This window comes from Crocodylus siamensis, chromosome 7, assembly GCF_052110815.1.
Source record: "Crocodylus siamensis isolate JL-2025a chromosome 7, ASM5211081v1, whole genome shotgun sequence".
In the NCBI taxonomy this organism is placed as follows: Eukaryota; Metazoa; Chordata; order Crocodylia; family Crocodylidae; genus Crocodylus; species Crocodylus siamensis.
Window position 1 is genome coordinate 63,372,068 of NC_143401.1, and position 25,371 is coordinate 63,397,438.

Below are 25,371 nucleotides of genomic sequence, written 5' to 3' on the forward strand. Positions count from 1 at the left end.
CATTTCTTAGGAGCTGGTGAATTCCAAAGGTGTTTAAAGTGGTTTTGAAGTCTTTAAACATATGACATATGTTTAGTTCTTGTGCTGCACAGCTCTGAATCCCCAACAGGAAGGTCCTCAACACGATTTCTTAAGGCCTTCTCTAACTCTTTTGGCCAGGAAGAATATATCATAAAAGCTGTAAGCTGCAGATCAACAAAGCAATATTCAGCAGCACTTAGGGTTATTTGCAGAGGACTCCTTTTCTAATATGGACTAAGAGGTTTTCCTTCTGCTCCATTGGTAGGAAAGTGACAACATTCACAACCACAGGTGACAGGGAAAATGCAATAACTTCCAATTCTGAACTGGAGAGTGGCAGAAAAGTACAATGCTCTCAAATAGCTCCTAAAAGCTTTGACTAGCTTTTGGCATTCATCTTAACTGTTATGCTTTATTAGAAACAGTAGAAACACTGGAAGACAGTGTTGGGTGTCAGAAAATTACTCTGCTCCTCAGAAGTAACTTGATGCTTCTTGTCCACCCTTCTAGTGATTGCAGGACAAGTAGCTAGTGTTTTGCCAGATTGTTTTGGCAGGGTCTATGATGGCCTAATTAAAGAAATAGGTCAGCTTTTTCAGGCCAGGAAGATGCCTGTTGACCAGCCTGTGTGAAAGCTAGTGTTCAACAGCTCAAGCAGCTTTGAAGACCTAATGTGTCAGTTATTTGATAGGACAAAAACAGGGCAATCTCATCTGGACATGAAAACCAAGGACAGCTCAATTTCCTTCAGATGTTTGTAAGAAACACATTAGAGACCTTGGCAGAAATGCCTCTGCCTTATACATATCTTCCATTAAAGGCTGGAATAAAACTTGGGTAACCTTGTGTAGAGTCACACTTGCAAGGTGAACTCCATGTTTTTGCTCGTTTAAACAGGAAAGCACTATTAAGTGTTTGACCATAGTAAGACACAGTAACGGAAATCCATTTCCATAAAGGAATAGCATTCATTATCAAGAGCTGAAACCTAAATAATAACCTTTGAAAAGCTATCTTAAACAGTTTTAAATGCTTATTATAAATTCACCACTTAGCTGGGGAGGAATCTTCAAGATCAAGCCCTTTCATTAGCATATACAAATTAGACTGTAGATAGATGGACATCATTAATGATTCTGTATCTATTATTGTAAACCTGGGGAAGATGAAAGAGGGGAATTATGAACCCAGCTGGTTGGGGAAACTGAACTGTTGAACTAACAAGAGCTCAGAGTTCCTGCGATCTGGCCTACATCCATCCTCCCAAGGCATGAGAATGTTTTTGCACTTCCATTGCCTGATCTGAATGCTAGTTAAACTTATGTTTATCTAACAAAATGATTCCTTTGAGAAGAGAAATAGGTATGTTCTCTTTGTATTCCACAGCTCTGCCCAACAAAGCAAGCAGGTTGGAGAGATCCAAATCTGGATCTGAGTTTTTTCAACCTGTGGGGGGGGAGGGGGAATTGTGGCTGACCCATGGGGATCTGGGATGTCAAAGCTAGCGATCAGGAGGCTAGATGACCAAGACTTATGCCCTAAACTCAACAGATGCTGTAAATTGCCAAGGCCAGCAAGGCCACAACAGAAATGGTAAGCAGAAACTGAAAGGTTTTATTACTAGAAATTGTAAGGTTGAACCACTGAGGTGATTCAGAGAAGTGTCTTGGCCATTTTATGTCTGGCTTCCATAGTCAGCCTGAGGACCACCAACTGAACATCATATGGTTTCAACTGCATAGTTGAAATGCCATAATTTAGGAAAGATAATGGAGAGGTCTATTTCCCAGAAGAGCCCTAGACAAACATCCACCGGTCAGGCTTAGAACTATTAAATACTACTGGTCTCTCTCTCTGTGTCTGAAGAAAAATGGAGGGAAGAGCTAGTGCTGGAAAACACTTGACCATCTGAGTTTCTGGCGCCTGGATCTAAGATGCATCATATGAACTTCATAAGGTATAGCTGGAGCCAGGTTTTGTGTTCTTCGCATTTCCTGGAACAGAGCATTTCATGAAGTATAGAATATAGTATTCTTCTAAGCAACACATCTGGTATGCATATGCTCTCTGCAGCCAATGATATAGGCATTCACAAGATGGATATAGCTTAAATCTCAGAATGCAAGAAAAAGCATCCTGGTACTCTAAAACTCCCCTCTTCAGGAGTTCATTTGAAATCCTCTGTTATTAGGGGTATCATCCCTAGGATAAAAACTGGTGTTTTTCAATTTATGCACCAAGAAACATTTCATTTTCAAATCTGAGAGAAGTCCTATAAATACTTATGGAATTAGCCTTATGCATGGCATCAAATGCTTGCAGTCTTGAACTGTAACGCAAGTACATGTCCTTGCCCTCTTACCCTTTTTCCTACTGTATGCTGCCTTACTCTGCAGGACTGTCTCATAGATGTAAATAATGCTAGTGTACATCAGTGCTGAGATCAAATACTAAGATACTATGCAATTTACGATGTCATAGGGATAACGGAGACCTGGTAGGACTCCACCCATGACTGGGCCACAGGTATAGATGGCTATACCCTGTACAGGAGAGATCGAGTGTAGCCGTCTTATGTCAAGGAAAGCTACATGTCCCTGCAAGCCGACACTGGCGCCCAGGGTGGACGACTGGAGACCCTCTGGGTTAAAATCTGTGGGGAACACGGCACAGGGGACACAATAGTGGGAGTCTACTGCAGACCTCCTACCAAGGATCAAGAGCTTGACCAAGAGTTCACCAGGGAATTGGCTGAGGTTGCATGCTGCTGGTGCGTGGTTGTCATTGGGGGCCTTCAACTACCCAGACATATCAAGGGAAGAGTGCTCAGCCAAATCTGAATGGTCACAAAGCTTGCTCTTATGCGTGGATGGGCTCTATCTGATGCAAGAAGTCTATGGGCCGACGAGAAGTAAAGCGCTGCTCACCCTGGTACTCTCTCCCTAGAAACAAACACCAAAGTAAGATGACGCATCTAGGATTCTCTTCAAATGAGTATTATTAGCTCTTTATTACCTCTTTTGGAAAATTAGTTGGAAGAACTGAAACAGAGGTTGTCACACACTGAGCGCTTTTAGAGACATGCAGACAACTGTTTGTTGACCATGGACAATTTGTGAAATTCTTCTCCAAACTTCAAATCCAACTTCAAATGATACAGTAATATGTTGGCTTGTATTCCCTGTAAATTAAGTTATAGGGCTCTGCTGTAATGGCATACAAGTGTTAAATTGTAACTGCTTTAAATGTATTCATGTTGTTGTTATGTTGCATGCCGCAGTTTCTCTCATTGGCTTATATGTAAACAAAGAATGAAAGGTTAAGTTCCAGAGCTGCCGGGACAAGACTAGGGGGATCCTCAGCATCAACAGGAATTGAACAGCTATATTTACGCTTCAGACGGACCTGGTACCCCTCCTTTGGAGAAGATGATCTGGAAGCATCAAAAGAACGGAGATAAGCTAAAGAAATAGGGTGGTGGCCTGAAAGCAACGGACAGTGTGAAGACAGATCTGCAAAGCAGCTTTGAGGTTGGGAGCTGGGACAACTGCAAAGAGATGCGAGTAACTCTGGGGTGCTCAGGGTTGTGTGCTGATTGGGGACAGAGGGACTGCTTAATCTTTTGGGGGCAGAGAACTTCTAGCTGGGTGGCCTTTGTCCCAGTTTACTGAAGATGAGTTATGCGTTTTGGTGCCTGGAACTTGGGTTGTACTTGTTCTCCCCAACAAAAGATAAATTCCTTTTCAAGAGCAAAACTGGAAACTAGCTCCTTGAGTTTGCACAACAGAACAACTATTCTGTTGTTCAGGGAGGGTCAGGGACCAAAAGACCAGGGTCTCAAAGTCGGAAAGAGTCAGGGCTCCCCCTAACTCCCTAATATACCACTCCCCCAGGGGGCAGTGATACCAATCTGTGACAACTCTCTCTCAGCATGACCAGAACTCTAGATATATCACATGGCAAAGCAAGATAGTGTTATTTATTCAGGTCAGTTCATCCTCCACCTCCACTCCCCACCCACCTTTTGACTCTATAGTTTCTTCATGTTTATTACCTGTGTACCCTTCCAAACATCTGTGGTGGATACTGCCTCGAAGACTGCCTTGTCTCTTTGCAATACCATTCTTCTCCTCCTTAACGTCTTCTTTTATTGCTGTTTTGTCCTACATCTTAGATTTTTATATTTTACACTCCCAAATCCTTAGAATTCTACTTGCTGCTGCACCCCCACAACCTTGGTCAGATTGTATCCACTGGACAAGAACAACAAAACAAGTCATCCAGCAGTTACTACTTCTAACTGCTGAACAAAGTATCAACCAGGCATGAAAGGTTTAATGAAAACTCTGGAATAAATCAAAACACCTTTGGCAAACTCATGCAGGAAGTCAGACACTACAATGCAGAGTTCAGCAGATTAAATTTAATGTGCATATATTCATACATACATTTGTGTCAATGTTTTTTGATGCATGTGATGCCAGGTCTTGAAAAATCTACTTATTCACATGCCTCTAGGAGTTGGAATCCTGCTCAAGGATCATTCCTTTTCAAGACTTTTTAGTCAACTTTTTGGTTCCATGGCTGCAAAAATAAATTTGCAAACATGAACTGAATGCAGTGCTGCTATCTTAAATTTGTAGACAAGATAGCTCCACAGTGGCTGCTGCTGCTCATAGTTTTACCAAGAAACAATGAAGCGAAAAAACCCCTTCGAGTAGTAAGGAAATGGCTATAAATTAGGTCAGTTTCATTCTGCTGATACTTGGAAAGCTATGTAAAGCAACAAGGCATGCTCCCTGGGGAGAGGGGTGGGACTGTCTTAAAGACTGAGACAGAGAAAGGGCCAGGAAGTAGAGCTATAAGGTAAATGTTGCCAAAGGTATGCAGTTATACTTTTACAGCAATTTCTTAAAATAGAAATTTAACAAAGATGTTTATTTCAATTGTAGGTGGAGTAGCTTTTAGGTAAGGACTCCAGAATATTTCTGCCCGGGCAGTTAAGCTTGGTTCTAATAGTTTTCAGGTAGATTTTTCAAGCCCTAGCGATGTTCAAATAATGAATCTAAGGAAGGCTCACAAGATTTAGTATCAGATTGAAATAGTAATATCTATTGCATAGCATTTATTTAAAAATAAGGCACTGACTTGCTAAGTGTTAACAGCAGTTAAAAATTAATGCAGTTTCAGTACAGTCCAACTTTGAGGGCCTATAATTCAGCAGAACACAGAAAAGCAAAGATATGTCTCTGAAGAGTAATCCTACCACTAAATTTGAGAAACAATTTTAAAAAGATAAAGGAAACTACATTTTTTAAAAGCCTTTTTATTTTCCTTCACCATTATTGTTTTACAATACAAATATCACCTTGTGAATACACAAAAACCCTACAGAAGATAACTCTGCTTCACGTAAAATACAGAATGGATATAGATATATATCTATATCTATCTATCTAGATAGATAGATATAGATATAGATATATATATAGATATATATATACTCTTCTTCATTCTTAAAAAAACTATTTTGTTCTGCACGTTGGCAAATATAGGATAAAATACTTCCCCAAACATACAGTATGTATGGTAGGAGTGAAACTTGAGTTACATGCAGTTTCTGCACAAATATAATTTTAAAGAACTAGATTATTTTTGTTGTTTTTCAACAACGTTTTCATTAAGGGAATAGAGAGACTACTCAGAGTTCACTCAGTGATCTTCTGCAAAACTTTTTTTCCCAAGGGAGGAAGGGGAAATTCATGGCTGTTTTCTGGTAAAATTCAACTACCAAGTACACAATAAAATAAGTTAAAGTGGTACATTTTATTAGGATCTGTCCACAATGTGTGAACAGATTTTTGGTTTCTCCATACTCATTGCAACGTCAACATTATAAGCAAATTTCCAGTTTAAGTTAGCTATAAATGTAAAATTTAGTAATGTATACAGTATTTTTACTTCTGTTTTTATGGAATACTTTATTTTAAATAAAAACATTTATGACTGCCTACTGACCATACAATCAAGACAAGAAAGGCACTAGAAACATAGACAAATCTTTCTCTCCCAAGAAGCATTTATTTTAACTCACTTTTCTCTGACATGTAAAAACCTTTTTAAATTTAGTTTCCATACATATCATTTTGAAAAATAAATTTAGGAAATACTTAGAAAATCACTTTACAACAGAATATCATTTTTTGCACTTCTTTTTGACACTGTCACTGCTGTTTTACAAAATCAAAAGTTACCAAACCTTTCTGTGTCTATCATTTTATTTGTATCATTGGTGCAACAGGTAGAAAGATTCCTTAATTTCACCCCAGTCAGGTATTTAGAAACCTTCATATAGACATTTGCTAGAAAATGGCTTACAGCCCAATCTTTGGGGCAAGAGATATGAAAAGTATGTTTTCCCAAGAAAATAATATGCTTTATTCCCAGACATGACTGGAAAGACCACAACTTATGATATAAAAGCTTTCATTTATGCTGTCGCATCATATACAAAGGAACGTGGTAATGGGTAATGTAAATCCCAAATCTATTAACAAGAAATGTATACAGTGCATGATAAGTTAAATTTTCTTTATTGTTGTCCAACGCAGATCCTTTGGAGAGAAAAAGAGATCACAGTGCTTACCAGGTAACTGAATAGGTTAAGTCAAGGTAACTGTTAAAGGATCAGGGAGTAGTTCACTTTTTATGGCATCTTCTCTCATGGAGTTCTTAGCACTTTGGACAGTTCCTTTCCCCAAATTTTTTATAGCTGTTATGTGTCATTCACTAATCTGCTGTATTTAGCTTGCCTACTCAGATGTAGCACTGGCCAGGGAAAAGGCCAATGGTAAGAGCGAGGTACAATTCCTTGAACATTCTTTTCAAAGTACTGGAAGGGCTTGTACCACCACACCCGTGCAAGGAGGTTAGTCTGGGAAGCTTCTTTTAGCACCTGTACAAAAAATAATTAGAAAAAGATTACTAAAAAGCAAAGCAGTTTTGCTTATTTTATGCTCATTACAACCACCAGTAGCTTTCCAAAAATGTATCATTTCAGTTTACTCAGAATGTATACCACATTTCACTAAGTATAGACATGAAAAATGTATATTGGATAGCTGATCTAAATTGACAAAACATCAATAGAATCAAAAGAAGTTCTGCACGTGCCCTTCTGCCCTCTCTCTCTCATTGCCTTTCCACACTTATTGAGAGAGCAAACAGATGATGCTTTAAAGGTCAAATTGTAGTTCTGTCAGAGCCAGGGAGAGAATGAATTATGGAACTGAAAGCCCTAGGGAACAAGGGCCAGATACAGACATTACATTTTTAATAGTATAAGTGATTTGGAAACTGGTCTATACCAGTAACAGAACAGAAGTTCAGCATACTGGTCTATACAAATAACACAACAGAAGCTTGGCACGACTGGTTTAAAAATGGTGGAACCCAGTCTAAGATTTGACCCCCCACATCAGATGGTGTATGCACGTTCTGTTCACTCCTAATTTAATTTACACCGCTTACAGAAATTTAGATTGATTCTGTCTTGGGCTTTTTGAATGTCTGTAGCTAGCCAAGGTATTTCTCAAGGGAACCATTAGTTTCTCAGAAACCACCAGTCCCAAACTATTAGTAGAAAATGAGATAAGTTTTGAAGAGATGTAAAGAACTTAAACTATACAGCATTTCCCAAATTAAAAGTAACATCTAGAATATCAACTGATTTGAAAAGCAAACCAATTCTTCAAAGCCTATTAAATAATTAAGTACTATCGGGTAATTGTGATTCGGGCCCCTCACTGTCTGAAGTGTCCAAGCAAGCAGACCCTTAGGTTTTTAATGACAGTCTAGAGGTTACAAAAAGCATAAACAACTATTGGGGAGTTTGGAGTCACTGTGGTAGGACTGCTTGTGGCAGAGCAGCCCCCAGGAAAGTGTTCCCAAACATCACCATGTTGCTACTTGTTTACCCTGAGTAGCTAACAAATAAATGTATTCCAACTACACAGTTGGTCCAGTACAAGATATCACCCACAAAAATCCATGCTTAACAAAATACTACAATTCCTGCAAAATCATTATTTATCTAAAAACCTACGGGAACAGACTGCACGTGTCATTTATAAAATGATAAATCTCTCAGTTAGCTGCATGATCTTACCATAGTCCAAAAGTCCAAACCTGTCCCTACTTCATAAATGGCCCATCATGAAGAAAAAACTTTAAAACCCCAGCTAGTATTGCTATAGAAAGTTTAATGCATAACCTTTCCTTTCTATTATGTTCTTCACTAAGCAAGCCCTTCCTATGAGGTTATTCCCATCATTGTTTTTCAAGTTTGGCAACCATTGATTCTTCCGGATCATGATGTATGCATGAGAGGTCATCCAGACCTTTGATGCATATGCCTAGGCAGGAGATTTTGGAGGAGGTCTCCCAGGTCTTCTGCATGGAAGACAAGGATTCTACCAATGAACCACAGGGAACTGTGTTTTTCAAGCTCTTTTCATAAAAGAGCATAGGAAATTTCCAAGGTAGAAATCTGAGTATGCATTAGAAATGATGAAACACTGATACAAATAAAATCTATAGAATAACAATTGCAATCTCTTTACCATAATGTAGTTCCCCATGTAGATCCTGATTAAACACATAACTAAAGTGTTTTACATCTACAAACTGAGATTTAACGAGACTCCAATTCCTAGCTTATACTTCTGTTAACAAAGAGACGCTAAATTTTGTCCAGGTATGAAGACACTCAGTAGATTCTCAACTGTATAAACCAACAACCATTTTGTCCATTTAGTTCACTGGCAAATTGATTTTTGCTATAAAGCTGATTCTGTCACCATCAAAAAGACGATATTTACATTAAAATGAAAGGATAGAAATAGGAATCTTTCAGGTTTGCCCTTTGATGTTTGTGTTCTTTTCCGTATTCCTTTCTACCATTCATATTTCTATCTCTACCCTGCTCCCATCCCACATTTTTCAAATCATGTCCCTCAGGTAACTTTCATCATACTGTCTTGACAAGACAGAATGGGAGCAGCTATTTTCACGGAAGCAGCCCAGCGTTTGTAAAATTCTTCTCAAATAGAAAGGAAATTCACTCTTATTTGGTGAAACATCATTTCTTATGCCTTAGGATATTTTATCCTGTTAGTCAGGGGCTGGCAACCTACCACCCATGGAGCAATCTGATTTATCCCATAGATGTGGGGCTTCTGTTCAAGGAGTCAAATTGACCAAGTTAGGGTGAGACTTGGGCAAGTGCGAGGACCTAGCCACTGCTTCCACCACTTTTCCTGGCAGCCGCACAGGTACAGCACCTAGCACCACCACCTCTCTCCCCACAGCAGCATGGGGAGGAGGTCTGTAGCAGGTGCTTGTCCCCATAGCAGCATGGGTCTTTGCAGCAGTTGCTTTCCCCTGCTATTGTGGGGATAAGCACCAGCTACAGACACTCTCCCCGTGCCACTATGGGGAAAAGAAAAAGCATTGCTGGGTGCTTTCCCTGCCTAGCTGCTGGGAATAGCTGTGCTAATAACTGGTTCCTAGCACTCACTTTCCAGACACTGGCCCTCCTCTGACCCAGACTGGGTTAAATCTGGCCTATAGCCTGAAAAAGTTGTTGACACCTGCTTTTAGTAAAAGAAGCCTGCCTTTAGTCCCATCAAAAGTAAGAGATGGCAGCCATTTTTAAAAAATGGCTTAAACTGCACAAGCAATTCTGCTTTATTCATATTGTCCAAAATTAAAAGCATCCTTCAAAATTAAAAACTACAATACATAAAAGAAAGGATGTCTGCCTGCTTAGAAGTAGATTTTAAAATAATTTTGTGGTGGTCATAATGCGAGTGATAAGACCATCTGACAAGGGGAGTGGGGAAAAAGGGGGGCAAAATAAGAGTATTACATTTTTCTCCCATCACTGACTTTTTCTAGTTCCTTATTTAAATGTTTTGCCTAAGTTTGGATTTTTCAAAATCCTGGAATTTTTATTCTCTTTTTTCCTCAAAGTACAATGTGAAGGGTGGAAAACAGGAAGCTCTACAAGATACAGAGAAGAATTTGGTTATATTTCCTTGTTTGGAAGCTCAACAGATTAGAATTCATCCACTCACGCTAAAGCAGGAGACATGGAGCCAATCAGAACTAATTATATGAAAAACTCACATGCTGATTGGCCATTGTATGATACCACCAGAAGAGTCTTGTAGTGATGTAGTAAGCCACCACCACATCCACAGTGTAGTGGTCATGAGCCAGGAGAATACAGAACATCCCAACTATGCTAAGAGTCCAGCAAATCCAGTGATACCACCAGAGTCGCCGAGGTGAATCTGAAAGCAAGCAAAAATAATCCCTATTTTACTACAGAAGAATGATATTAACACACAAAAGAAGCAATTTATTAATCTTGAACCTAATAATTTGCAACTACTGGCAATATTATTTATTCTGATGTTAACTGTTTCATAGTTAAATCACACATTACTAGCTTAAATTTTACTCACTTACATTAATGAATCAGCAGTGAATATTCTTCAGTTTAGTATTTAAAAAAATAAAATTGCACAAGCATTGTAGTTAACTTACACTCTTTGATAAATAAGTATGTAAGAGTTAATATAACTGTGTGACCACTGTACAGATAGTCACCACACATGTTGTGAGATCCTGTGATAGACAATCCCCCACCAGCAAGCAGTTTCATTATCCTTCTCACGTGGGATTTCCAGTCTCCAAAGAGCTAGAGGAAAAAGAGAAAAACAGTTTTAATCAGGGTTATTCATACTGCATTGGGAATATGAAAGGATGTGGGTAGTCAGAATTGTAAGAGTGTTACATCTCCTTTTTGCACAGATGCGTTACATCTTTTTTGGCCTGCTAAATTTGGGATGTTACTACGTCACATAAAAGGCCAAGAGGCATCACTGTATTTTATACAGGGAAAAGCCTCATACTTTACTTGTAGCTGCTTTACAGTGAAAATCATGGGCCTGAGATGCACTACCATCTCCCAGAAGATGCTGAACTATCTTGGCATCTACTTATTTCAGTGGGTGTTGAGGATGCTTGATAATGTACAGGATGAGGTCCTTTAACTTAACAGATATGAGATTAAAGGGAAGAACATGAAAGAACACACACAGCTTCCAAGAGCAAGTGATGAGTATCTATGAAAAAAGGAGCAAGGCAGTAAAATAACTAATAAGGATCAGACAAAAATAAAGGAATCTTATGACAAAGCAAGAAACTGGAATGAAAGTTCAAGCAGTTTTATGCTAATGAAACATATTTGTCTTTTCCTGAGAAAGTACACACGAATTAAAGAAGCTTCCATAAGACAAAACGAATATGAGTTAGAAAGCTCCAAATTTTGCCAGAGGCAGGAAATGGTTTGGAAAGACAGGACAAAAATTAATATCCAGCACTTAATCTATTAATTTTCTTGTTTCTTATTATACAGCCTTGTCTTGCTTCAATTCCTAGAGTACAAAACAGAGATTTTTCAAAGCTGTCCTGGTTGTTTGATTGTTAGCAAACAGGTTGTTTGCAAACAGATATAATTCTAGGCTCAAACACAGAAACCCATACAAATCTCTCCCATGTTCTGCCATGCTACTACAGGAACTAGCACCATATAGGTTAAATGCTTCTTCCACAGAGTAACTAAAGTGATCTAAAACCCAATGCTATTCACACACCTAAAAACAAAGGAATACAAACACAATAACTATAAACCCTGAATGCAAGACAACATACTAAGCTAATCAAGCGGCAAGAACATGTGTAGCACACCAACATCAACCTATAAAAAGTGCACTTAACATGCCAATGTCTCTTCTTTGAGACTTGCTGTCTAACAAATATCCTGAATTTTAGCCCCACCATAAAAATATGTTTATGAAAAAATTAAAGTTTACCTACAGATTTTTTCACTGAATTCTGTAAACTTCTCTTTCACTTTCAATTTACAGGTGATAACATTTTGACAGGTGATAACATTTCAACGTTATCAATTTGACAGGTGATAACATTTTAAACAAACTGAATTAAATTAAGCTTCTTAGTGACACTGTTTTTCTTATCAAAGATAAGCTTGTAGGATAAACTGTCTAATTTGAAGCATTTTAGATCATATCAAACAGCAGTTAGCCCCTCGGCCTTTTACGTGACTTAGTAACAAGTCTCAAGAGATGTAATGCTCTTACAGTTCTGACTCCCCACATCCTCCCCATTTTACTAAGATTTCATATGATGACCCTGTGTGGTAACCATATCACTGTTGGAAATACTACCAGAGATAATATATAACTTTCCTAGCTCTGTTGTATGATTCCAAGTAGGCTCAGAACTGGCCAAAATGAATGTGATACTTGCTCTACTACCAGTTGCATGCTCTGGGTCATAGACAGCAACTCATTTTCCCCTGGCTGTGAAGCCACAATGACTAAACAGATTTAATAGACAGGGAAGAGTACATTTCACATACACAACTAAAGAATTGGGGAGTTGCTTCTAAAGAATTTATACATGTGCTCAGGAGGGTTAGAGGTGGGGAGGGGCACAGTTCTGAGAACTGCTTTAATTAAGTGCCCAGAGCATCACGTGCATCAGCATCCCCATGCTGAAAAATGGCATAACCAAAGCTCATCCAATGAACTTTAATTAATGTGTTCCCACCTCCATTTTTCAGCGAGGGGACACTATGGCACATGGTGGAGTCTTCTGGAGTGCAGTAATTACCACGATTAATCAAGTCTGCTCTGATGCGCCTTAACTACAGTGTGCTGGAGCAGTATTGCTGCACATGCATAGGCACCCCTAGATACTGGTTCACAGGACCAACCAGTGCAGAAAACCTGAAGAACAGCAGTTTGACTGTGTAATGGGTAAAGTCAGCTTCAGAACTACCTCCCTATGTTCAAAAAAAGGAACAAAAGCATCACTGTATTTTATATGCTCCTCTGAAGCGGCTGGGGAAAAACCTGATACTTCTACTACTAGTAGCTGCTTTACAGTGAAAACAAGAAAAGACCATTACTGAGCAGAACTGTTATTTGTTCCCATTACTGTGTCCTATGGGTGGTATGGAATTTGTTTCCCCATTAGCTAGGTAAGTGGGATGTATAAAGTGTCTATATGGAAAGTTCTGCAGATGTGTTAGAAGAAGACAGACGAGGTCGGTAAGGTGCGAGACTGCTAAGCAAATGAATAAGCAGCAGCCAACTAAGTGATAATAGGGATAAATGAAAGTGTTAAAGTGACAAATGATACCCACTGAAGTGAGAATCTAACAATGTAAGAAGCACCTACAATATGAAGGAAAACAATCATGAAAAAGAGAAACACATGGAGGTAGGCAAAAAAGCACGAGCACAGTTATGTTACTTTAAAAAATATTTAATGAATATAAAGTTGATTGTTCAAATGTTACTACTAAGTAGGCAGATGTATGCATGATGTTTCCAAAAATAAAAACTATTAAAAAGCAATTAAGAGAGTTGCCGAAGGGCAAAACATATTCCTATTTTCAAGTTTCTGGATATTGGAAATGAAGATAAATGCAGTGCATTTGCTTATGAACCTTTAATATCCAGTCAGAAAAATAAATATACTTCACAATTCCCAAAGGAGCTTCCCTTGCCACCAAAGGACATACAAGACAGGCACATGTCTGCCACATGTGAACCTGAAAGGCTCCACCTCCTCAGCAACAGAATTTGCCATTACCACAGACACCTGGATAAATGTGCAAGTCCTTTATTCATTAGGGTAGTTTGCATTTGGAAGCTGATATTTCACATTGCAATGTCTACTTCTCCCCACCTGGTGCCTGGTTTGTGAGAAGCAGGGTGTATGTGTATTTTACACACTAGGAGAAAGAAATAGAGCCTGAGTGAGTGTGTGCGTGCACAAGAGAGAGAGTGTGCAAGTACACACAAGTGGCAAGCGAGTGCCCCCTTTTCCCCTGGTGCAGCTCTGGTGGCCCAGATGATTACTCTCTCCCACCGGCTTCACCTATACAACTGGAGCGGAAACAACAGAACGTAGAGGGGTGAACGCCTTCTCCCTCTTCCACAGTTGTCCCTTTTCCCCTTCTTATGATCTCCACAATTGATCTCTTCCCCATGATATCTCTTGTGTATGGGCAATATCCCTGTGCCACACTGGGCCAGACTATCAACACTGTCTTATACATCTCCTTTGGCACACTCAAGTGGGTTTTCCTGCAGCATAGGTGGCCAGAATGTCTAGGCTTCCCCCTCCTTGAGCTTTTGCTTCCTGCCTCTGCTCCTGGAGGCAGGGCTGGGCAGCAGGAGGGTGCTGCATGTTCAGTAGGGGGAAAATTGAGAGTGCCCAGACCTCAAGAGAGGAGCCATGAATATGTAAGAGAGTGAGTCTTCATTGCTCACACTGTCCACACAGCAAAGAGAAGCTGGGCTTCTTGCATGGCAGGGGGAACACCAGGGCTCTGTGCTGCATGTGGCCCCCTGCCATCCAGAAGTTGAACAGCCTTGCTTTAACTCAAACCACAGATCAAAAGAACTAGGGTAGGGGATTTCCACACCCCTGACTAGGTTACCTCTTTCTCTTGAGATGTATGCAATGGATGAACTTCTGAGGAAAAACCATCTGTCTTTGGAATGCACTAGCTGACATCTGTTTGCAAGGACTATGCACTCCCCCATCCAACCTGAGTTTTAACTCATCCTAGTAAGCTACTATTTTATAGAATGCTCAGAACACAAAATCTCTATTTTTTCGTTTTTTTACTTTACATGATGATGCCACTAGCAAGAAGTAAGGAAATATTTACATTGTTTCAAGCACAACAGGGGCACATTAGGTTGCGTGCCACCCTTTACTTGAAAGCAGAGGATTACTCTACAGAACTAATTCCCTAATTTTCCTGTTACATATTAAATCTCATTTTAAAAGGTTTCACAGGTCCCAGTATCCATGGTAATGGCTCAACAATTAGAACAAATCATGCATGCCTTGAATTAGTCACTATTTGACAAGTTTACATATTAAAGACTGATGTTTCTTTGTTTTACAGCTCATTCTCATTTTAGAAAGCTTGACAAAAGGTTTTAGCTGTACTTTGTTGACAGTTTCACAAGTAGGGATCTTTTAAGTAGCCCTAACAGTAAGTAAACAGTCCCTGCATTACCCACAAAGGGACTGTACAATTTGAATTATGTCTGTTTGAAATGACTATAAGTTAAGGCAGACATCAGTGTGGAAGCACCTACACCTGTACATACTAGATGCTTTACATACTAGCAAAGTTTATTTTTTAAAAATTTTGCAAAGCTAGTAAAACTGACTAGGTATTTTTCTTTGGTGAAACATTCTGACAGAAAAGTTTTCTAAAAACTGAAATTTACTGCATGAAGATACTCACTTTCCCCATTTGGAAAAATATATATATGTTTGTTTCATATTGGTCTGATCTGGAATAGCAGCTTATTGAAATAACCCATAATGTCTCCCCTCATTCCTCCTCACCCCACAAATAAAAGGGAGTGGGGTGGGGAAACGTAACAAAAAAAGGTAAAACTTGGTACAATTTTTTTTCAGATCAGGCTTTTGAAATAAGTAATGCCTTATATTGTTCACCAGTTACCACTAAGTAAACTGACAGCAGTGATAAACTATGAAAAATGTCCATGACAACTCAACTTGATAGGAAATCTATCAGTTAGGATGAGAAGTGCTCTTCAGGGATCTTGATTACATTAGGTACACAGAAGAAAGAGGAAAAAAAAAAAAAAAAAAAATCAGAACTCAGTCATTGAACTGCACTGAGGAAAAAAAAAAGTTACCTTTGGAGAACAGTTGAAATGCATGCCGGGTACTGGGAGTGTAGTTACATACATTGTAATACACCGATAAAGGTACAGTGTGCCAACTATACAGAAGAATCTTCTGCTAATAATAGACCTAGGAAAAGGAAAAGGAGAAAGAAGTGATAATTCAAAGCAAACAAAACCCAGGGAAAAACTTCATGTGAATTCTGACAGCCATTCAAGCTCAGTATTTTTTGATACTTTTTGAAAATCTTTAATCAACATTCATGTAATAGTAAAATACTTTGTAAAAAAAAATCTGAATATATGGTATCTGAATATACAAAAGCAAACTTAGGCTTCACGAATACAAACAACTGTTTATAGGTAGACATTACACTTAATGCACTTCAAACATGCAGTAAGTGCTTTACAGCTGTAACCGAACAGAAAATTCATGGCACAAAGCACTTTAAAAATGGCAGGTTCTGCTCTAAGTTAACCTTGGAGGGAGCTGTATTAACTTAAAGCATTTTCTGTTAGAGCGCTTTATCGAGCATCTGTGCCAGATCCCATCAAGGGTCTGATTGCTGCTATTCCAGGCAGTGCTGTGCAGGGCTGTTCTAGCCTCAGGCAGAGATCATTTGCTCTGCCCGAGCACCAGGCTGGCCCCACCCTCTTGGCTGCCACTGGCCTGAGACACTGGAAGCCTGGCTGAGGAGGTCGGGGAAGGGGGGCTTCCGTCCCTGCTGTCTTGGCCTTGTGGCACGCCGCAGCTTGGCTAGGGGTGTGTTGCAGGAGTCTGAGGTCTGTCTCCTGGCATCCACTGGCAGTGACCCCTCTCCCCAGCCTTGCCCCTCTGCCAGCTGGCACCTGTCAGCAGTGGCTGGGGTGGGGAGGGAAGGGATGCCTCCTGCCACGAGGGCTCCCCCACAGCTTGCTGACTCGGGGTTTGGGGATAGGGGGTATGCTGGATCCATGCAGCATGGGGGGTCCCTCTCCCCAGCCCCAGTTTCTGGCACAGAGAAACAGGGCTGGGCAGCTCTGCTGCAAGTACTTGCTACAACTGTCCAGAGGTGGGGTGGGGGGGGAGCCACCCTTCCCCCAAACTGTGGGGACCTGACCCAGCCCCCATCCAAAGGCCCCAGCTAGCAAGCTGTAGAGGGCCCCTTGCAATGGGGGGAGGGTCTTATCCCCCAGGGGGAGCAGCCAGCAGCTGCAGGAGGGGCAGCCTGACCCAGCGTTTCCCCACATCAGGAACTGATACTGGGGCCAGGGAGGCCCCCTGCTGTGCAGAGGGAGCCCCTGCCATGAGGACCTGGTGCAGCCCCTCCCCCCACTGCCCCAAGGACACCAGCTAGTAAACGGGGGGGGGGGGGGGGGAGCAGACTCACAGTTTGGGGGCTCTGTTTCCCCCCTCCAACCTAGCTACTGCTGACAGTCACCAGCTAGTAGAAGGGCAGGGCTGGAGGGCTGCTCCAGCAGCCTCCTGGGGCCCCCCCAATCTGCTGGCCTTGGCCAGTGCAGGCAGGCATGCCTGCTCAGTTGGAATGCGCTCTAACTTACAGAACTTTAAGTGGAATAGTTAGAGCACTTTCCATCAGGGGCTTTTTAAATGTCAGTTCTTAGCCATAGTTTTTAGAGATACAATTAGGCTACAGGTTGAGGTAGTTTCCAAATTTGGCTCCATGCACTCTTAACATCAATGCTTCCTAATATTGCTAATATTTTCAACATAATTATCCAGACATGTTAATATGATTACTGTTATTGTGATTACCGATAAGCAGTAATTAGATATTAAATATTATTAACCCTATTATATGCATTATCTAAAAGAATGAGAGCCCCCTTTGGGCTGAATGCTGTATAAAACACAAATAAGAGACAAAGATCCTTTAAAGCAGAAAAATAATTGCGAGCAGGGAGCTGGGAATGTTGCGTTCAAGGAATCTGGTGAAGAATGAACACAGCTTTATTTATTACCTGTTATATTTGTTTTTTTTAAGTAATTAGTATTCAAAACTGAAAACTAGCAAATTATGACTGCAGTTGCTTATCTCAGTTCAAAAGAGGGTACAAGTCAGATTAAGCATCCTCCCTCTTATGCATCTTCTCTGCAGTTGCAAGAGGGCCAAATTACTTTCATTATACTTCACTTTCAGTGGAATATTGTGATCAAGAAAGATGTGTAGCGAATACATTGAAAACTTATGCTTTCCCACCTCTTTTTCCAAGTTTGTTTAATTCTGAACAGAACCCTACCTTCCTGGACAGTAATTCCTATAGATGATTATTCTTAAACTTGCATTTATTAAAAAAAGAGAAAAGGAAAAAAGAGACTAAGAGAAAAATATCTTATTTCCTTTAAAAGTATAACATTTCAAACAACCATTGTCAAGCTGCCCTATTTTGATTCTCTAATTGGCCAGCTCAAATGATTTTTTGGCACAGTTAATACCTGTAGTATTACTGTCTGACTAAAGTAATTCAGCAATGTTGGATCAACATTTGGGAAAAAATAGTGTATACTGCTTTGTCCGAAAGGTTTCCAAAAATAAACTGTAAGCTTTCAGAGAATGTTTTCCTTTTGATGCACTATTTTTCATTAGAACCAGAACACCAATAAGAAGTTTAGGGCTGCTGTCCTTAGCCCCATGAACTACACTGGTGGGGGCAACCTTTCTGGCAGGTGAGAGACAAATTAGTAGGGCTGTGCGAAGCTTCAGTCTCTGATTCGATTCAGCAGAGATTCAATGGCCAAATCTCCAAACTGAACCAGGAGATCCTTTAGTCTCTCCAAATTGAATCAAAACCCTCCAGATTGATTCAGAGAGATTCGGAAAGATTTGGCAATTCAGACAGACACAGCTTTAAATGTTTTTTCTATACATCTCAAGGTACCAGGAGGCTTGTGAATGCTAAGACGTTGGGGTGGATGGAGCGTCCCACAGGAGCACAGAGAGGGGGCGGAGGGGGTCCCCAGCACGCTCAGCAGCAGACCCGGAATTGGACTAGAAGCATTTCCAGTCCACTTCCGAGTCCACTTGGGAGTACACCTGGCTCGGTGACCGGTGCCTCCTGGCCAATTGCCGAGCCGGGGGGAAACAAGGGCAAGCACGTTCCCTGGTGGACCCAGAAGTAGAATGGAAGTACAGGGGGCCCCTTGCACGCCTGTGGGACACTCCATCTGCCCCAGCGTCGCAGTGTTCACGAGCCACGCCTGGTACCTCGAGGTATGTAGGAAAAACACTTAAAGCTATGTCTATGGCCAAATCACTGATTCTCCGAATTAGCATCAAATCTTCAAATTTGGATTTGGCTGAATTGAATCAGGGACAGTGATCCAAATCAACAAACTGAATCACTGTCCCTGATCTGGGCTGAATCTGATTCATATACGGCCCATTTTGCACACCCCTACATATTAGCCCCATACTCTCCCTGAGTGTCACTCTAATCCCTTTTCTGGCTTGATCTCCTACTTTGCTTTTTTTGCTTCCTGAAGCTGCTGCTCTTCCTTCTGTGCCGTCTGGCACTGTACTGCCTGGGCCCTCACCAAACTTCTGGGTGCCTCACAAAGGTTGCTCATGCCATTTGTGGCCCCCAATGTCACAGGCTGGCCACCCCTGGATTATGCTCTCCCCAGATAGGTTCAAGGCATTGTCCATTCTCATTGCTAAAAATTCCATTAAAATTTTATGGGGAACCCTTTCCAAAAATATAGCCCCTAAATCAGAAGTCAATAAAAAGAATTCATTGGATTAAAGAGATATTTACTTTTTTACCTTCAGACACTGATTGCTGAAAAAAAATAATTTTGGGAAAGTTCAGGCTGGCTTTAGCGAAAGCTATTTCTGCATGGATTATTGCTTGGCATTGTACTATCTGGCCTCTACATATGTTAAAAGAGAAAATCAGTTGTAAATAGCCTTCATAAATCTCAGCGGAGACTTTGACTCCACAGACGCATTAAAATTATGGAAGAAACTGGCAATAACAGCAAAAGAAAAAGCTTTCTTATAATTAAACATAATTTACTATTCAAACACAGCATCGAGGGTGCATTATCAGATTGGCGGTGTCTTATTCAATAGTTTCCCAATTAAGACAGGTATGACAGGGATATCTGCTTTTCAACTTATTCTTGAATGATTTAAAAAAGATTAACAGGGAATCAATTTCATACACCCATGATTTGAATGACCGTATTTTTCTCTTGCTTTATGCAGATGATGCATCAATTCTGTCACAATCCCAAACAGGACTCTAAAGATTATTCAACAATACTGCAACTCAAATAGCTTAGAAATCAAGGCTACTTACAGACATAAAAACCCTGACGCTTTGCTTTAAACTCATTGTGCCCCTGCGCTGAGCCCAGCATATGCCCAGAAGAGGCACTGTGTTAGATGGACCCAGCTTGCCCAACATCTGTATCGATCAGGTCCTTTAGTGGGGCTTTTTTGAAAAAGCGCTTTTATCTAACAGCTGACTGAATCAGCTGTTAGATAAAAGTGTAAATAGGGTAAAAAGTGGTTCTCATTCTTCTGGATGAGACCTCTCTGCATCATTCAAATGCTCCCAATCACAACATATAGCTATCTTGCCTAAAGAAGTTCACAAAGATCCAGAGAAATGTGTTAAAATTAAGGAACCCCCCTACAAGAAAGATACTGAACAATGAATACTGATGGGGAACTCCCGACCTTTGGACCTCCCACAAGGATCAATTTTCTTAGGTCCCATGCAAAATCTATGCACAGCCAATTGGTTAAACTAGTTAAATAACATGGGCTGAAGTATCAATAATATGCAGATGAAGCATAACCCTACATTTTGCTACATATGACCATGCAACTACCACCAGAAAGATCTTGTGCTGGCATAAACTTAGCCATTAGATGAATATCAGATGACTGAAGGTTTGAATCAAAGACAGACTACACTGGTGAAGAGAACAGCATTTTTGAAAGTTTCTAGATAAGGAAGTCTCCTTTTTCAGGACTGATCAATGGTGGGTAAAACATGTAAAGCTGTAGCTAACGGGTGCTCCAAGATTCCTCAGACAGTAGCATCCATGAGTGGCAGGTACCAATAATCTCTGTTTGGTTAGAAGATTAAACCACCCTGGCAAAGATGAAACTGTCTTAAGGTTATTCATCATTTCATCACGACTTTTTTTTTTTTTTAGGTGATGCAACAATGCAATTTGAGGGGGATGAAGCCTTCAATACTCAGGAAATGCCACCAGGCACAGAACATTACTGTCTATTATCTCAACAATTAGTTATTAAATCCAGTTAAAGATCTTGGTTCTTACCATCAAGGTGCTTGACGGCTTGTAGGATGAACTAAAGTTTGATGAAACCTGAGGTTGATAAACTTCATTCAGCTGGCACAATGGTGCTTTCTTTAATAAAAGGTAACGTTTGTTTGTACAGGAAACAAAAAATTCTGTGTGACTAGTCCAAGACTGCGGAATGAACTCCTACAGGAATTAAGACCCAACTCAAAAGCTTGTACTCTATGGGTAATTTATAATTCTTTGACTGGTTTTCTTTAACAAGCAGTACAACCCCCACACACAGACTTAAAAATTATTAGTACAAAATATGTTTGTAGCTTATACACATACAAATATCCAAACAAAAAAATACACTCCATTTCATACACGTTTCTCCTTAAGGAGGAGTACATGGCACATTAGTAGGGTTTGTTAATGGACTCTGGAAGGCATACAGATATTAACATGATAAATGAAAAATAAGAATCTATATGCAAGCTTTTCAAATGACTACCCTAATGTATTATTCAGGGAATAGGGACCTAATTGAGTATGCAACCTTCAAAGAAATACATTATAAAGTTAATTAAATAATATTTAGTTACATTCTACAGATGTTAGAGAAATATTGCCTGGCAAAATCGCCGAGTGAAGTAGCTTTTATTGCATTTTATTAATATATTATCAATAGTATAATAGTATTATAAAAAGTCATTGTTTAAAAAAATCCCAGCTTGGGTAATTATCATCTCAGATAAATTATATTAAATCTATTTATTGTCATTTAAAATAGATAATGAAGAATCACATTCACAAGGAAACATCACTGTGTAGCTAGAGTAAAAAACTGGATGCTAGAAAAGTTGAGTCTAATGATTTTTGGAAACTCTCCAATTTCAGGATTACTGGCACCAAACATTTTACTTTGGCTTGATTAATGTTATACAGAATAAAGGTCCAGTCAACGTGAGATTAATATGGTTGAAAACCAGCTTTTATTCTCTAACTTGGCTATTTATGATATCTTTAATTAAAGACAGCTGGTTAGCTCTGTTAGTTTGAAGTTAGACAGAAGGTAAAGCAGGGTGGCGACTTGCAAGTCCATATGTAACATCTGACAAAAGCTCACACCTCTCTGAACGAGTTAGTCTCTAATGTGCCACACTGCCCTGCCTTCTGCCCATCTTTAATTAGGATGACTTTCTAGAAACTTCCCCTGCAGCTGAAAGCAGCACACACTAAAAACAGTTGCTACAATTCCTCAAATCTCCTTTTCTGAAGGAGTTCAATTTTAATCTCTCCTTCCCATTCTTCTGAACTACATCCCAACACCCAAACCAAACTAAAGGTTTAACAAGATTTGCCTGTTGGCCTCTTCCCTTCCTTTAAAGCATGTCTGCTACAGTTTGATATTGACCTTGAAAATTATTGTTTTTCTGTATTGTAATGGTTACTTTGTCTAGGGCAGTTTCTTCATAGGCAACATAATCCTTCTGAATTTACCAAAGTAAGTGGGATTTCTGGTGAAGTCCTGCTAAGGATATGATGGAAGTATTCTTGCCAGAATTTCTTTTGCTCTTCTACAACAGTAAGAGTCTTTTCCCAGTGTATCTTTTTTAAGACATTCCATACTGTGACTAAAGTTTCCAATAATTAATTTAGTGGTTTAATAGACTGTTCTCATGTCCCCTTCATTACTGCCATCTCCGCTTCCAGTGCCTTTCAATCTATGGTTTCTATCCCTCTTGGCCAATTTTTATCCTTATATTCTTTTAATTCCAACTTAAATTTTTGTATGGCTTGTTCATACCCAAAACAGCTCTTCCTTCCCTGGTACTTACCCCACAACATATTCACAGACAGCAATCATAATCTTGCACCCTTATTTTGTGAGGTAAATGAGATCAGCTCTTTATTTTTCTTTCTGTAAGTTTAGATGTTCCTTTCTCCTCATCTGCACTAGTTTTTTTAATTATGTTTTTCTTGAATATGGGAGACTAGCACTATACACTTATTTCCAGATGAGATCTCACCAGTCCCCTTTTGAAAGCATTAATGTCTCTCATGGAAATAGCTCTTCTAGAACAACATGCATCTTTTAATGCTATATTACATTGGTAACTCAATCATTCTGTGATCGGCTAGTACCCACAAGTCTTCTCATTTCCAGTTTATGAACTGCCAGCTTTTAAGAAAAATTGTGTTGATTAAGTATATGTTGTATTATAAGATGTCACCCCATCTCTATTACTCAGGTTTTCAAAGTCATCAAGCTTTTTTTTTATATCATAAATCTCAACTCTGCTGATGACGCCTCTTTGCATCATCAAGTACAATCAATACAGTCCTATTTCTTGTGCCAACACCTTAAGGATCAATGTGGTATCACAGTAAGTACCCCTACCCGAGCACTTCCTCTATCTTCTGTTGTCATCTCCCCTTCAGCCAGTTCCTTACCCTATATTACAGTTCTATTACTTCTTCAACTTAACCTGTTTCTGATGCATTCATGTTGATTTTTTTTTGTCTGGGAGAGGACAGACAACAGTACTCTGCCATGCACATTTTGTTTCTTCTGCTATCTCACTGAAGCAACACCATGAGGTAGAATAAATACCCTGTTCATCCAGTGCTCTCTTAATAGCAGAGGGGCCATACAAACACCTATCATGTCAGGTGCAGTTTTCCAAACACTTCACACCTCTGCTGTGGCACGTGCATATACTCCTGCTGAGTGATGTGTGTTATATGGGGCTGGAGCACACACACAAAGTTTCTGAATTCCAGCCTTAACATTATGAGGACCATCACTAGATGTCGAATGCCAACTCCAGTTAACTGCTTACCAGTCCTCTCAGGCGTTCCTCGGCCCCCGCCCGACATTCAGAGACAAGCTGGTACCCTGGCCCTAGGCCTAAAGCCTAAGATCCAGACCATTCTCTGCACTTCAGCCTAGTAGCTGCAAGCCAGAAAATCAAATACTGCCTTAAATCTCAGAACCCATTCTCCACTCAGTGCAATAAGTTCACTGAAACTTCAGATGGCATGTCACCCACACCATAGGCCTCCCCATCAGTAAAGCAGGGAATATATCATACAAGTTCTGCTGCTAACAAACTTCATCTGACTTGCAGGGTCTGGACTACACTTAATCTCAGAACAAGCACTGGACAGTTTAAGGCAGTGCTTCTCAAAGTGGTGATCTGTGGACTGAGCCACCGGTCGCTGGTCCACAGCGAGTTGCCAGGAAAGACAAATATATTTTCAGAAGCATAACATTGATATGTCATAGCACCACAGTTCATACATTCCAACACTCCAGGTGATGTCATGTCGTGCGAGGTGAAGAAAGAGAAAGAAACAGCCGGTCATGCATTTGTGTAGTGCTGTTACATGCAGTTGCTGCCACCGGCTGAACTGGGCACCGGTCCCTGGCCCACTGGAAAAAAAACTGCCGGTTCGCCACATCAGATAGTTTGAGAAGCACTGATTTAAGGCAAGCATGCACTCTTGGGGCCTCTCCAACAATGATGAATGCAGCTGTGGTGCTCAAGTTCAGACAGCCAACCACATCACCTATGAATCCCTTACAGCTCTCCTTTGGGTGGCCCCAGGTCTTACGGACATTGACCATTCTACCTGTTCCTGGATTTCTGGCCCTCATGCTTCTGACATAAGTGTGGTGACACTTGCTTCATCATCATCATCCATTGCTCTGCTGACTCAGAGTGGAGCAGTTTACAGGAGAAATCTGGCAAGCATTGTCATATTTCCATCTTGTTTAGAGCCCCAGACATGTCTGTGTTGAACTCTATGTTGCATACTCAGCAATATAAAAACCTATCTTCAAGGAACTGTACTCACCAAACCAAAGACAATTGTTACTGTAAGACTCATCATTTCTGATGCAATAAGAGTATTTTTTCCATACTTCACTATGGAGGCCCAAGTGAGAGACTAGAGAGAGTGAATATTATGTACACTGCTCTGTCTGCCGCAGGGATTTGCCCTGAACAATGGATATGAATGTCCTGTTTTCCATGACCTGTTCAAATTATTACCATCTTATTAGCTCTGGTTAGTCTGCCACACATTCAATTTAAGGCACTATGGAAACCAGCCTGAAAAATGGTAGAGATCTTTTGTGGAATATCTTTGCTGCTGGTTTCCTGCTTTGCTGTGCCAATAATTTCTTGAACATGTGGCAGCATTACTATTTATGGCAAAATTAACAGGTTAATCGCAACT

The 25,371-nt window shown here is 40.2% G+C and overlaps 1 protein-coding gene across 6 annotated transcripts in view; it reads right to left on the minus strand.

Moving 5' to 3' along the window:
* Window positions 1-4,424: 4,424 nt before the first annotated feature.
* SGMS1 (sphingomyelin synthase 1) overlaps window positions 4,425-25,371 on the minus strand; it is a 182,510-nt gene continuing 161,563 nt past the window's right edge. For all 6 annotated transcript variants that reach the window (XM_090057811.1, XM_090057809.1, XM_090057812.1 and 3 more), the window contains 4 exons: window positions 15,873-15,990; window positions 10,633-10,786; window positions 10,210-10,376; window positions 4,425-6,976 (listed from right to left, as the gene is read on the minus strand). In XM_090057811.1, the coding sequence (XP_089913937.1) occupies window positions 6,797-6,976; window positions 10,210-10,376; window positions 10,633-10,786; window positions 15,873-15,990 (619 nt within the window). In that variant the 3' untranslated portion in view covers window positions 4,425-6,796. The remainder of the gene's footprint in view (window positions 6,977-10,209; window positions 10,377-10,632; window positions 10,787-15,872; window positions 15,991-25,371) is intronic.